The 12,775-nt window shown below is 54.7% G+C and overlaps 1 protein-coding gene and 1 long non-coding RNA gene across 5 annotated transcripts in view; one reads left to right on the top strand and one right to left on the bottom strand.

The window, feature by feature from the left end:
- The window catches only part of UNK (unk zinc finger), a 33,162-nt gene that overhangs the window by 6,340 nt on the left and 14,047 nt on the right, over positions 1-12,775 (bottom strand). The window contains exons 2-12 of one of the 4 annotated variants that reach the window (XM_082705222.1): positions 8,358-8,567; positions 7,318-7,494; positions 7,033-7,163; positions 6,505-6,640; positions 5,812-5,929; positions 4,749-4,833; positions 3,055-3,197; positions 2,426-2,626; positions 1,783-1,848; positions 1,117-1,291; positions 106-207 (exon numbers count right to left, since the gene is read on the bottom strand). In XM_082705222.1, coding sequence (XP_082561348.1) covers positions 106-207; positions 1,117-1,291; positions 1,783-1,848; positions 2,426-2,626; positions 3,055-3,197; positions 4,749-4,833; positions 5,812-5,929; positions 6,505-6,640; positions 7,033-7,163; positions 7,318-7,494; positions 8,358-8,567 — 1,544 coding nt within the window. The remainder of the gene's footprint in view (positions 1-105; positions 208-1,116; positions 1,292-1,782; positions 1,849-2,425; positions 2,627-3,054; positions 3,198-4,748; positions 4,834-5,811; positions 5,930-6,504; positions 6,641-7,032; positions 7,164-7,317; positions 7,495-8,357; positions 8,568-12,775) is intronic. The other 3 variants (XM_082705223.1, XM_082705224.1, XM_082705225.1) reach the window with 3 other exon arrangements.
- On the top strand, positions 206-4,374 carry LOC309850828. The gene is made up of 3 exons (XR_014304454.1): positions 206-483; positions 3,432-3,455; positions 3,544-4,374. It is a non-coding gene; the product is annotated as an uncharacterized lncRNA (long non-coding RNA).

Genomic DNA, 12,775 nt, shown 5'->3' with positions numbered 1-12,775 from the left:
TGAGGGCAGGGCAAGCTATGCAGAGCCGCACCAGCAGGGGGCAGCCCATGCCCACCCTGGGCCTAGGAGCCCGCCCTCGCATGCCGCCCACCCGCTGCCCAGTACCAATTGTGATGCCGCCTGGGTGGGGCACTGTGCTGTTATCGAAAGTCTTCTCTAGGGCAGCCACCCCGAACTCGTTCAGGTCCAGGTCATCCAAGGCAGACTCTGGAGACAGAGAGAGGGGGTGAGCCTCCTTGCCGGCCGAGGCCACACCACCCTGAGGTTCCAGGCCTCCGGGCCCCACCTGCCCTCCTCTGCCGCCTCTTCGTGCTCAGTCCCTCTAGACCCATGCTCTCAAGCCTCTACCTGTCGGGCTGCTCCTCTGCCAACACAGATGCTCTGTGCTGTCTGCCCTGCCAAGTCCAGCTCCAGTGGCTCTTTTCTGAAGCCTTCACGGATACCTCCAGGGGACCCAGTGCAGACTTCCTGACTCGGACAGAGGTCTGGTCTTGTCTCCTGGTGTTACCGCTCAGATGTCTCAGCCCTGAGTTCTCCGGGGGCAAGCAAGCCTTTGGGCCCTCAGTGGCTAGTGCACAGCAGGTGCTTGATGAATACCCACTGCCCTCTGCTAGACTAGATGGGGAGGCTGGGAACCACGCCCCTCCTTGAGGGCAGGTGTTGGCATCTCTTAACGTCCCAGTGCTTAAAACAGGATCTGGCACAAAGCAGAACCCATAAATGACTGCTTAGACAGAAGGGCAGTGGCTTCTACTGACCAGGAGCTCTGAGAACAGTTGCACAAGTTGTTCGCTATACAAGAATACCTACTGAGAAAATGAGTGAGGGCTGAATGACCTATGTCATGGAATGAGACTGTGCTTGTCCAGAGGAGGAGGTATCTCTTTCTAATTTGCATGACGAGCAAACTGGAGGCTACTTTCCTATAAGGGCTAGTCTTGGCGCACACCTTGGGCTCATTTTCCCTTTCCAAAGGGCTCAAAGTGCCCGCCCTCTGACTCTCCCAAGACAAATGTCTGAAGTAACAAGTACGCTGGTTTGAATATCACTCCAGAGACCTAGTTTCTCTAACTCCAGATCCAGTCCTGGACTTGGCATCAGAAATGGCCTAATTACCTATGACGGACTCTACCGTGTCGCTGGTGGGATAGAAGGGCAGAGCGTTTGCGTTCATGCCAGGGACGCTGCTGGTGCCAGCAGGGCTAGGGGGAGTAGCTGCCAGGCTGGAGGTGATGCTGGAAGAGATGCTTGAGGTCAGGGGGCTGCCAGCGGGAAGGATGCCCAGCACGTCCTGCAACGAGAGAGGGAGGCGGCGGCGATGGGACGGCCGCTCACGGAGGCCAGGGCGGGACGAGAGATGGGGGCTGGGAGGCGCGGAAGGGAATGGCGAATCCCCGCTCGCCTCCGGACGCCCCCATGCCCAGACAGGACCCCACCCACTCGACACCTTATCGACAGGCTGGAGGTGGGAGAACTGTGGCTCCCAGGCTGCAGGGCCCACTCCCCCTAAGTCCTGTAGCAGGGGAAGGGAGAAGTCAGCCCCGTGCCTAGCATAGTACGGATGCACAAGAAATACTGTTTTTGGCAGTTGAGTGAGGCAGTTGAGGTAAGGGGTTCCTGGGCTTGACCCTACCCTCTCCGGAGCTGGGGCTGGGGCCCCACTTCAGTCCTGCCCTCGGCTTGTGGGTAAGCAGTGGCCCTACTCGCTGAGGTCTGGGACTCTGGGCCTGTCCTATCGATACCAATGCCAGAAGGGCAGAAAGGGGGCTGAGGGCTGTATACCTGTTTGGGTTGAAGCAGAGGTTGCTCTTGGCTCCTGGCCTCTAGTGAATGGGGTTTTAACTTGGCCTAAGAGAGAAAAGTCAGAACAGGAGATGAATGTGGTGCTAGGGAGGGCCCCTGAGTCCAGGAGTCCTCCCAAGCATCAACCTGCCATGGCCCGTTATGGCTGAAGGTCCGTGTCATGCAGTTCCCCTCTGTACACATACCCTGCTCTCCCTCCCCACCCCTACTCCTTTCCCTACGCTAGGAATCAGGGGAACTGTTCTTCTCCCTGGTGACTCCAAGCCTCAGTTAAGTCCAATTAGGACCCTCTGTCCTACTCCTCAAGGCCCTGCCACTCCACCGAGGCAGCACAGGGCAGAGGGAAGATGAGCTCTGGGGTCAGAAGACAGACAGGAGTCCCTGCTCCTCTGTTAACTAGCTCACAGGGTGAGTGAGGTACCTGGCTGCGCTAACCTTCCTGCCTTCGTTTGTAAAATGGGACAGCCTCACTCCCTCTGCTTAGCGTTGCAGAGGCTGAAGACAGGGGCCTCCTAGCTCGCAGTCCTGTTCCCCACAGTTGGGCCAAGACAGCCCTCCAGGGCTTCTCCTGCCCCATGCAGGGACAAGGCTAACTCACTGGGCTTCCCCTTATATCCCTTACCTGGCATTTAAAATTTTTCAGGTACTCGGCTCCCACCTGGTCTTCCCTCTCAAAGCCAGGAGCCTTCTTATAGCTGCCAGGGGCGAGGCCAGACTCCCCAGGGAAGACAATGCCTTCCAGGTTCGGGGGCTTCCTGATGGAGCCCGGGGGGGAGCCACAGAGATTAGATGGGCTTCCTAGATTGCTGTTTCTACAGAGGAGCTGCAGAAAAGAAAGGGAGTGGCTTGGTGGGCAAAATGTGGGCTGGGCCACGGCCCATCCTTTATCCCCTTCTCAGAAGGAGGTTCTTCAGCAGGGAGCTCAGTTCTGTTTCCATCTGCCAATGAGCATCAGCTACCATGCGGGGACCCCCGAACCTCATGAGGAGATTCTGGGGGGGAGTGTGACGGAAGGCCTGTATCCCTTCTACCAGCTCTATCCAGGCTGACCAACACAGGCTGTGGGTACACCACCCTCCACCAGATTTTGACAGAAAAACCCTGGGGCAGAAAGAGTAGAACCCCTTGGCCTGAGGCAAAATACCAGGGTGCCCGTCCCAAGCACAGGCTGTGAGGAAGTGGGGGCATCAGAGGCAGGTGTTGGCTCCTGGCTAGGCACAGTGCCCACCCACTCCCTGGACAGGCACGTACAGCGCTGAGGTCAGGGGCATGCGGGCTGGAGGGGCTCACGGGCACCGAGTCTCCGGCAGCAGATGGCATGTACAAGACGGGACCCGGCTGGGTGGGGCTTGACACAGTTGAAGAAGGTTGTAGATCATCACTGAGAGGCGGCTCTGCAAAAGACAGGATCAGGGTGTCAGCAGGCTCGGTGCCTGCTCTGTCCCTCCAAAACCACATCTGGGTGTTTTTCAAAGGAGACCATGCCCCTGTACACAAAGGGAAGGGTCCTACCTTCTTTCTATTAATACTGCATACTGTGCACTTACTTTGCACCAAGCAATTTGTATTAACTGCAAACTTCACAATAATCGGAAGATGCAAATAATATTGTGGTTTTCATTTTACAGATAAGAAAACCGGGGCTCGGAGAGGTAAGTTAATCTCCCTGGGTGGCGAACTCTGATCTGTACTACTCCAGAGCCTGAGCCATTAATCACTTCTTTGTGTTGTCTCAATCAGTGGACCCAGCTGGGGGTGACCTCCGTGCCGAGAATACACTCCCCGTTCCCAAGGGCCTCTAATCCCAGAAATAAGGCCTGAGCCTGAAAAGAGGGGAAGGACAGCCGGAGCAGTGGTTTGTGGTGGACGGGGGTTCTAATTTGAGCTCCATCTCTGACCCGGGCAGTGGTCTGGAGCATGATATAAGAACCGAGAGCCGTGGGGCACCTGGGTGGCTCAGTGGTTAAGCCGCTGCCTTCGGCTCGGGTCATGATCTCAGGGTCCTGGGATCGAGCCCCGCATCGGGCTCTCTGCTCGGCAGGGAGCCTGCTTCCTCCTCTCTCTCTGCCTGCCTCTCTGCCAAATAAATAAATAAAATCTTAAAAAAAAAAAAAAAAAAAAAAAAAGAATCGAGAGCCGCGCTGTCGGTCGCAGCAGCTGTGAGCCCCATGTGGCTACCAGGGGCTGGTCTGAATTGAAACGTGCTACACCCACCTACTCAAGTGTGCAACAGAATTCAAAGACTTTGTTTGGAGGGAAAAAAGTAAAAATATTTTTTTCTACACTATTTTTGAAAGGATTATCATTTTTGTATCATGTTAAAATTTAACTTTTTTTAAAAAAACATAGTTACTAGAAAATCTAAAATAACACGAAGGGGGGCACCTGGGTGGCTCAGTGGGTTAAAGCCTCTGCCTTCTGCTCAGGGTCCTGGGATCCAGCCCCACGTCAGGCTCTCAGCTCAGCAGGGAGCCTGCTTCCTCCTCTCTCTCTGCCTGCCTCTCTGCCTACTTGTGATCTTTGTCTTTCAAAAAACAAATAAATAAAATATTAAAAAATAATAAAATAAAATAACACGAGGAAGTTTCAGTCAATTTTCATTGCACAGTTGTGCTCTCAGGAGGACGGAGTGCCAGGTTCAGTTAGTGACGTCTGCCACGGATGTGGCACAGGGTGGCTGCTGAGATCTGCCTAGTTGGCTCTGGGAGGGCGCCTCACCCTGCCTGGGACTGTGAATGCCTGACCAGGGGCCCGGTCCTGCTCTCTGTCTCACGACCTTGGAAGCTCCAGGGTTTGAGGCCAGTTCCGGGGGGTGTGTGCTGGGGGGACCAGAACTTCCAGTGAGGACAGAGCCCGCTGCTGGCCAGCCGACGAGAGGCCGCTCCTCTGACAGCCCGAGCAGAGGGTGAGGGGAGAGGGCGGAGAGGGCAACGGGAGCAGCGTACGTTCTACGTGGGCGAAGGCGCAGAAGGGTCCTCGGGGACAGCTGCCCGACTGCTGCATGTCATTGCACTTGGTGGATTTATAGATCTGGAGGGTAGAGCAGAGGCAGGTCAGGTTTAAGCAAAGAGGGACAGGCAGGCATGGGTGCCTTCAACACAGGAGGGTCGGCTTAGGAATCTTTCTCCTCCCGTGCCACTTCCCTAAGCTTCTCTCTACTGATTCTTGATATTCAAACTCCTGAAGCGGATAAGGCCATCCCCATGCCGAAGACAGCCTCCATTCTGGGGTCACAGGCTCAACCAGCCTTGCTCCGGCCCTCACAAAGGGATCTTCTCCACGGTGCTTCTCCACTCAGGTTTGTGAATTCCAAATGTCCCTCTTGGGTGTCAAGGAAGCCAAGATCACAGGCAGCACCCACCCACCAGGGGCACCCTGAGTTGGGATCTACATCTAACTTTCCATCCTGCTGTCTACGACCCCCATAAGGAGGCCTCTGTCCATACGTCTACCTCAGGATGTCCTAGCCTCCATGGACCATGCACAGCATGTGCCTCTACATACCCTATCCCAGATTTTGGGGACACTGACATAGCCCAAGGCTACCCATGGGGCCAGTGGGTGGGGGAAGTACAGCAGGGAGGTAGGTAGGAGGCAGCAGCTACCATAAGTTCTGATCTGCAACAAACACAACACCTAGAAGGGGTTTTCTTGTCTTTTGAATCCTCATGTCACTGGACTGTAAGCATCATGAGTGACCCAGAATGGCCAGGTCACTTCGCCCAGGCCATGCCTTCCCGGTCAGGAGGCGGAGGGGAAACAAAATCGGGAGCGGAGGCTCAGGGGAAACAAAATCGGGACTATGGGCTCAGAATAAGGCAAGTTGCCAAAGTCGGGTGCAGGGCTCCTTGAGGCACTGCACGGGTGGGGGCCTCTTCCAGGATGAGGTCGGTGTGAGTTCTGCCCACACCTGCCCAGGCCCTCCTTTCCTGTCTCCTGGCTTCCCCAAAAGGGCACGTAAAGCCACCCACAGACCTCACAGGGCCCCAGCCCCAGGCCGACGCCCACCTCCGGGTGGAACTGCTGCTCCGTGCGCGTGTGGCAGTACTGGCAGGCGTCTCCGTTCTCACACTTGCCAGGGTCTCCCCATTCATCCCCATGTTTTACGTTCGGACACGGAGATGACCTGGTACAACAGACAGTGGGGTCAGCGGGATGCAGGAGAGGGAGAGAGGAGGAGCTGGGGAATGCCGACTACATGCCTATTCAGGGTTGTCTCTGGTCTCCCTGCTTCACAGGGCCGGGCTCGCAACAGAAAAGATGTGCTGCCGAGTAGGAGCCTTACTGCGGCCAGAAGCTGGCTCTGCTTCTGTGGCGCAGCATGGCTGTTATCAGCAAGAAGGACACTTTCTTTCCCCTTCTGCCAGATCCTACTGTCGCTCCAGGAGAGCCAGGCTATAGCCAGAAGCATATTTCCCACACGATGGCTTGGCCCCTGCAGTTGCCCCTCAGAATCAGAACAGGAGGGGCCCTGGAGATCGTCTGACCCAAGATCCTCATTTCACGCCAGAGGAGGATCCCAGAGGACTCCCCATCATTCAGCTGTCCTGACTATTTCCTCCCCTTATATCTGGGACCTGCAAGCCTGTAATCCCCAGGGCTGGCCTTCCAGCCTCCCTGCAAGCACCCCGGAAGCAGCCCCCGCCGCAATCCCTTCCCTGCCGCCCCCCTCCCATGACTGGCCTGCCTAGGCCAAAGGACCTGTATTTGTGTTTCCGGGGACTCCGCCGCCGGTCCTTGCTGTTGTGGTAGTAGGGACAGGCATAGCCCTGGCGACACAACCTCGGGGGCTTCTTGCATGGCTCCGTCTTATAGTTCCCCAGCACATAAGCAGTCTCTACACAAGGGGGCCAGAGGCAGGGGTCATGTAGGTGAGGCAGGAGAAGCCACTTCAGAAGGGGTCCAGGAGCTCAGACCGCCTCATGTGCCAATGCCAAGACTGAGACCCAGGAGGAAGGTAAGAACACCCCCCCCCCACCGGAGACACTCAAGGCTCACAGGATCAAAAAGGGCAACGTCACGAGGGCCAACAACACACGTACATAAGCACGCCTACGGGCAAGACATGTAAACTCCCCAGAAACGCCCCGAATGGAAGGGCTGTGGCTGGCTGCAAGGTGGGATGAAGAAGGGGCGGTGAGCCAAACCCTTAGGGCCGCTCCGGGCAGAAGAGGAGAGGAACTGACACTGGGCAGGAGGAGGCACAGCCGTCTGTGGGGCCACCTTTACCTTGCCACCGTGGCTCCTCGCTGAGGATTTTTTCTATCATAGCGTGGCTTGCAGCCCCAGCCGTCTGGCCCTCTGTGCTGCCCTCTACTGAGGTCTGGCCGTTCTGCAAGGCCTCCATGGCCTGGAGCTCTCTGGGAGGAAAGGAGAGGACAGAGAGTGGGGACGGGGCATGAGGGGAGACCCAGAGTGCCGGCCCCTGCACTCCATCTACGGCAGTCCCCGTGTCAGCAGCCAGGCCCCCCACCCTGGCCCAGAGCCATGAGCCCAGCATGGCATCCAGCCCACCTGATGTCGTAGACAGGGGAACGGAGGTCATGGGGCCCGTGGGCAAAAGCGCAGTGCAGGCCGTTTTTGGTGCAGTTGCCTTTTGAGTCTGTCTCGTGGATACAGATTCCAGTTTTGTAGTAGCGGAGGTGGTACCTGCGCTCAGTGTCCCCTGTGGTCCTGTGCAGGAATGGGCACCTGAAATGTTGTGTATGGGGTGGGGGGTCACTCACCTTTGCCCCATGGAACCTGGGCCATTAGCCCATGAGCGCCACCACCCCCCCGAAGTCTCTCCCCACCACCCAGACGGCGCGCTGGTTGAGGAGGCCAGCGCTGACAGGCCCTGCTTCGGGGACAGAACCCCCGCTCCCACCGCCTATCAAACGCTGTAGCTTGAAGGGGGCCCACAAGGGCCCAGGATTCCCACTTCAGCCTGCTTAGCGAGTCCTCTCAGGCTACTTGGCCAGGGCCCTGGGCTGACTTGAAGAAAAGCTCCAGAGGGTGGGGGGCACATTCCTGGGAGAACAAGTGCTGCCTGGATCTGCAGCGCTCCACAGAGAACGCCCTGCTCCGAGCATGGGCCACCTCTCATGCCCCAGTGCTTCACCAGGCTGGGGGCACGGGGCTCAGGGGGTGGGAGAGAATAGAATAAGCCTTGGACCTCTGGGAAAAGTGTGAGTACAGGGTGGCTCAGTGAGCTGTACCCACAGATCCCCAGCAGTGCTTCCCACTACACCTCTGCACGGCTCAAACAAGCAGGGTCAACAAACATTCCCTCTCAGTGATGTGCCCAGGCCTGCCTTTTCTTCTACTTAGCAGAAGAAAAGGCTACACAGATTTCCCAAAAGTGGGTAAAGAAGAAGAGGACTCCCCCAGAGGATGGCGGGGTCTGAGCCCCAGGTCCAGGCCACAGGAAGGCAGGCCGGGCAACAGGAGTACTCCCCAAAGTAGCCTCTGGCTGGCTTCCCAGACTCTGCCCGACCTGTTCTGAGGGCACCTGACCCAGGAGACATAAGGCTCCTCTGAGGGCAGGTTCCGGGGGGCGGGGGTGGGACACTCACTCGTCGCCCTCCGGGCAGAGGCCTGTGGCCTCGTCGTACTTGGTACAGTAGACGTCCGGGCTGTAGTTGAAGGTGCCGTCCCGACGGCGGATGGAACGGCGACGTCGCTGGTTCACGAAGTGCCAGTGGAAGCAGGTGTAGGGCCGGTGCTGAGTGCATTTGTGCTGCACGAAGAGTGGGCACTGCTCTGTGCGGAATTCCTTCAGGTACCTGCAGGGAGAGCCCCCACGGAGGGTGGGCCAGGAGCAGAGACTTAAGCCCCTTGCTTCCCAGCAAGAAGTGAGCCACCAAGTCCTCTGAGGGCCCTACGCTGGGGTGCTAGTTCCATTAAGACAGCGGCAGAAGCCCAGAGCTAAGGGTTGACCTTAGCATCCAGACCCCTCCCAGTACCCCGATCCCAAGCCAGCCTGAAGAGCGAGAACCATAGACCACAGGCGTCAGCGGTCTCCCATGGCAGCCAGTGGAGGCCTTAACCAGCGGCTTAGCTCTCTGAGACCTGCCTGAGGTTTCCCAGGCCAAACCACTGATCACAGGGCTGCAAACAAGAGCATGAGGAGCTTTTCCCTAACTCCTGTAGGGCCCTCTGCTGCCTAGGGGACCCAGATCCCTGAGGGTCTCATCTGTCCCAGGAGTAGGGGTGAGGCTCCAGGCTGAGGGCTAGGGAGGCTCCTACTTTGGAACTGAAAGTCACAAGGCATTCCTCTGAACTACTGAGTCAGAAAAAAAAAGGTCCTGTCTACCTGTTGGCTCCCAGAGACACTTCCTAGCATGACACAGGTTAGTGCCTGGGAAGGAGCTCCTTTTACAGAAGCATCTGAAGGGACTCTTCCTCCCAGCCTTGCCTGCCCCCAATGGTCTCCCAACTGCATACCCACAGCAGCTGGGGTGGTTTACATCCTGACTAACCTGGAGATTTGGGGGCAATGTCCTTTTGGCCTCCTCCCAACCTCTGTCCCTCTACTCTGCACATAATAGCCAAGAGACCCCAATATAGCACTTGCCCATGCACCACCCAGTGGAGGGCCCCAGACCCACTTACCCCCTTTACAGAACATGCCATCCATCTGTGTTTTGGCTCACTCTATGTATCCAGGTGAAGGGGGTCTTAGACTTGGGAGCCCCTACACAGTGGGGACAGGCAGGCAGTGTAGTTCTCTTTATTCATTCCCTTAAGCCCTAACAATGCAGGCAACAAATGGCTTGATGGCATCTGATGCCAGCTAAGAGGATGATTCTAGAAGGCACAGAAGATTGTGTGCAGAAGGGGACACAGAGGGAGCAACAACTTGAAGTCACTGTCCAGGCTTGGAGCCGCACCCAAACTAGAAGGCATGGGACAAAGGTGAGAGGATGTGGCTCACGGCCGGATACTGGGGGCCTGACTAGTCTGGGCGTACAAAAGGTATAGGGACAGGCAGATTGAGGGTGAGACTTTCCAGACAAGTTTTCTTTAACGCTAACGAAAAGTGCTGAAAAACCCTCTCCTCATTGATGTGTGGAGTGTGTTCAGACGTACGCACTGGGCCGGCGGGGGAAGCTAGGGCTGGGTGCTCCCTGAAGAACACACGGAACGGTTTAAGGGGCAGTAAAAACTTCCAAATAGAGCCTGCTGCTCATGCAGCACACGTTTATTGAGCAGCTACTAGGTGCAAGCACGGTAGCACGCACTGAGGACCCTAATGAAGAAGCAGATCCTTGCCCCTGAAAGCCCATAATTTCTTGGGAGAGACATACAAGTAACAGGCAGAATCAATCAAGTGCGGGAAAGGTTCTAAAGGGGGTTGGCTGAGGGTTCCTTGGGAACCCAGCACCAAGGGCACAGGTTAGGACAGAGCAAGGGAAATGGGGAGGTGCTAGTGGGTGAAGAATGTGGGAAGGATGTTTAAGGCAAAGGGCTAAGTATGAGCTTAGAAAGTATGTTTGGGTCCAGAGTTCCAAGTACCTTTGTGGGATGTGAGTAGGGTGGAGAGGAACTGGAAAGGGGAAGGAGGTAAGGTGTGGCGCCGGAACACAAGGTCTTCCTTTCTGTCTGGCGAGAAAGAAAGCTGTACCTCGTGCAGCACCCACGTCCCAAACCCTGGCACTGAGACGGGACAGCCACCTTCCTAACCCCTGGCTCCTCCCTCCTGGGCAGCACATACTTCATTTGACTCTGGACCCACTAGGAGACAAACTCAGGAGCTAAGAGGTGGAAAATGAAAGAGAAGGAAGCAGAGTCCGGGGCCAGGAGCAGAGAAGAGTGAAAAGCAGTTAGGACTGTCAGACCCCGGGACACCCAGTTAAATCAGAACTTCAGATAAACCAAGCATTTCAGGGGGCACACTAATAATAAAAATGTACCCATTATTTGAAATTGCAATCTAACCGGCATCCTGTATTTTTATCTGCTAAACGTGCCAACCCTGAGTGGTACTTGTCTGCTTGGTATCAGTGCCTCATAAAAAACCAGGAGGCAGCCAGGGAAGAACTCTAAGATGTGGTCCCCCTGACTTTGGGCATAGTCTGTCCTCTTGGAGGAGAGCCTCGGCAACATGCTTGCTTGGGACAGCCCTGTCCACAGTGCCACACGCAAATACCAGGGCACCCCAAGGGCACTGACTGGCAGGGATACCAGAGGACAGACAAGAGGCAACAAATTGTCTCACGTTAAGTGATAGGCCAGGGACTTTGTACTTTTTAATAAACCAGTCTCTGCTTCCAGCCTCTCCCCCTATCCAATTTCTACTACACAGCATTCCTTTATTCTTCCTAGAGCCCAAATTTAATTCTCACTTTCTTAAAAGTCTTTTAGTTTCCCCCAGTAGTTCCAGATAAACATTGACTATTCAGCCTGGCATTCTAGGCCCTAAGCATCTGGCCCAGTATTTTTTTCCAGCCTTATTTCCCTTGATTCCTCTCCATTCCAGCTGCTAAAACTGGAGTCCTTGGTGTCTTGCAAATAGATCTTTAACTTCCCTTTATGTCCCTTTCCTTACCTGCAGACCTCTTTCGAGACTGACTTCAACGGTAATAAATCTGATACCACTACCTCCACGGTGCCTTGGCTTCCACTGGTCCTCCCCTTTCTGCCCTTATCCTTAGCTAAAAGTTAGAATCTCTGAAGTTTTGTCAGCATGTTCTCTAGACATTTTTATAGCCTTTATCCTGCAATGCATATTAATAATCGTACATTTTTCTCTACTACTAGATTATAAAATCCTTGGCAGCAAGTAAGAACCAAATAGTCTGCTGGATGAACACAAGAACTGAAGTCACAGAAAAGGCAAAGCCCGCAGAACCCCTATAGCTTTAGGATACCGCCAGCAGACAAAGCAGCAGACAAAGCGCGGAGAGGTGAGAGCCTCATCCCCATTCCCTTGTGAAAAGCACCACACTGCAGGAAACCTGCAACTCCGCACATAGGGCAGAATATCCTGCAGAAAAGCCCTCATGAGAGAAGGGGCTGAGTGACCAAATTCATGCAGACACAGAGCCCACTTTTAGCCAACGACAATCAGGAGAGAAACTTCTAACATTTTTGCTAAAATCGTGAATGGAACTGTACCACCCCCTACCTAGGAATCAAAACACTTGCCCAGAATTTCCCATCCTCCCCTCCCACTCTGACCCTGTGCTCACAGGCAATGCAGTGCCCAGGATGCGGGGAGAAAAGCACTTAGAAATCACTTTCCTATTCTCCTGGATTGAAATGAACCAAACTGTCACTGTTATGCTCCAATTCATCTCTACATCTTAAGGCTTTGAAAGTTCACAATCTAAGGAACTAAACAGGTTGAAATTCACTCTAATTCAACCAACTCTCAGGAAACCCAAGAAGTCCTGGGGTCTGAGGAGAGAAGACATACCAACTACTCACTCTCCCTGCCAGCTCTGAGGAAGGCACAGGGCCACACCACCAAGCTCTTCACACTCCCATCTCCTGGGAATACCCACACTCAGGGGTAAAAGCCAGGAGCACAGAACAGTTCCAAACTGCAAGGCCTTGGTGAACTACTATGGCTAGAGTAAGTCCAGACACCACACAGGCCCTGGGCAAGTAAGAGCTCTGTTCGAGAAAGCCACGCCTTCAATCAGAAAAAGGGATGGACCTCGACTGCTCAGAGATTTACCTTTTCTAAGCAGTGCCCGTCACGTCTGCCCAGTCTGCCCATGGCTGAGCTTAAATCAAAGCTACCTTTCACTCCTTTTCAGGACATCACATTAATTATCCCACCACTGGTTTATCTGTAAATGCAAAAGATTATTATGAAAGTCACATGCCCACTTATAAAAACTTTAGAAAACTGGCAAAGTTGCCCTTGATCCCATCACTAATGTTATCAGCCTTTTGGTAAATTTTCTCTTGGTGTTTTTACACAGATATGACCATACTGTACGTATCATATTGTTAACCCACTTTATACAACTATTAATACTTT

The sequence above is a fragment of the Mustela nivalis genome, assembly GCF_964662115.1.
Source record: "Mustela nivalis genome assembly, chromosome: 17".
Taxonomy (NCBI): domain Eukaryota; kingdom Metazoa; phylum Chordata; class Mammalia; order Carnivora; family Mustelidae; genus Mustela; species Mustela nivalis.
This window is presented reverse-complemented; position numbering and strand designations above follow the sequence as displayed.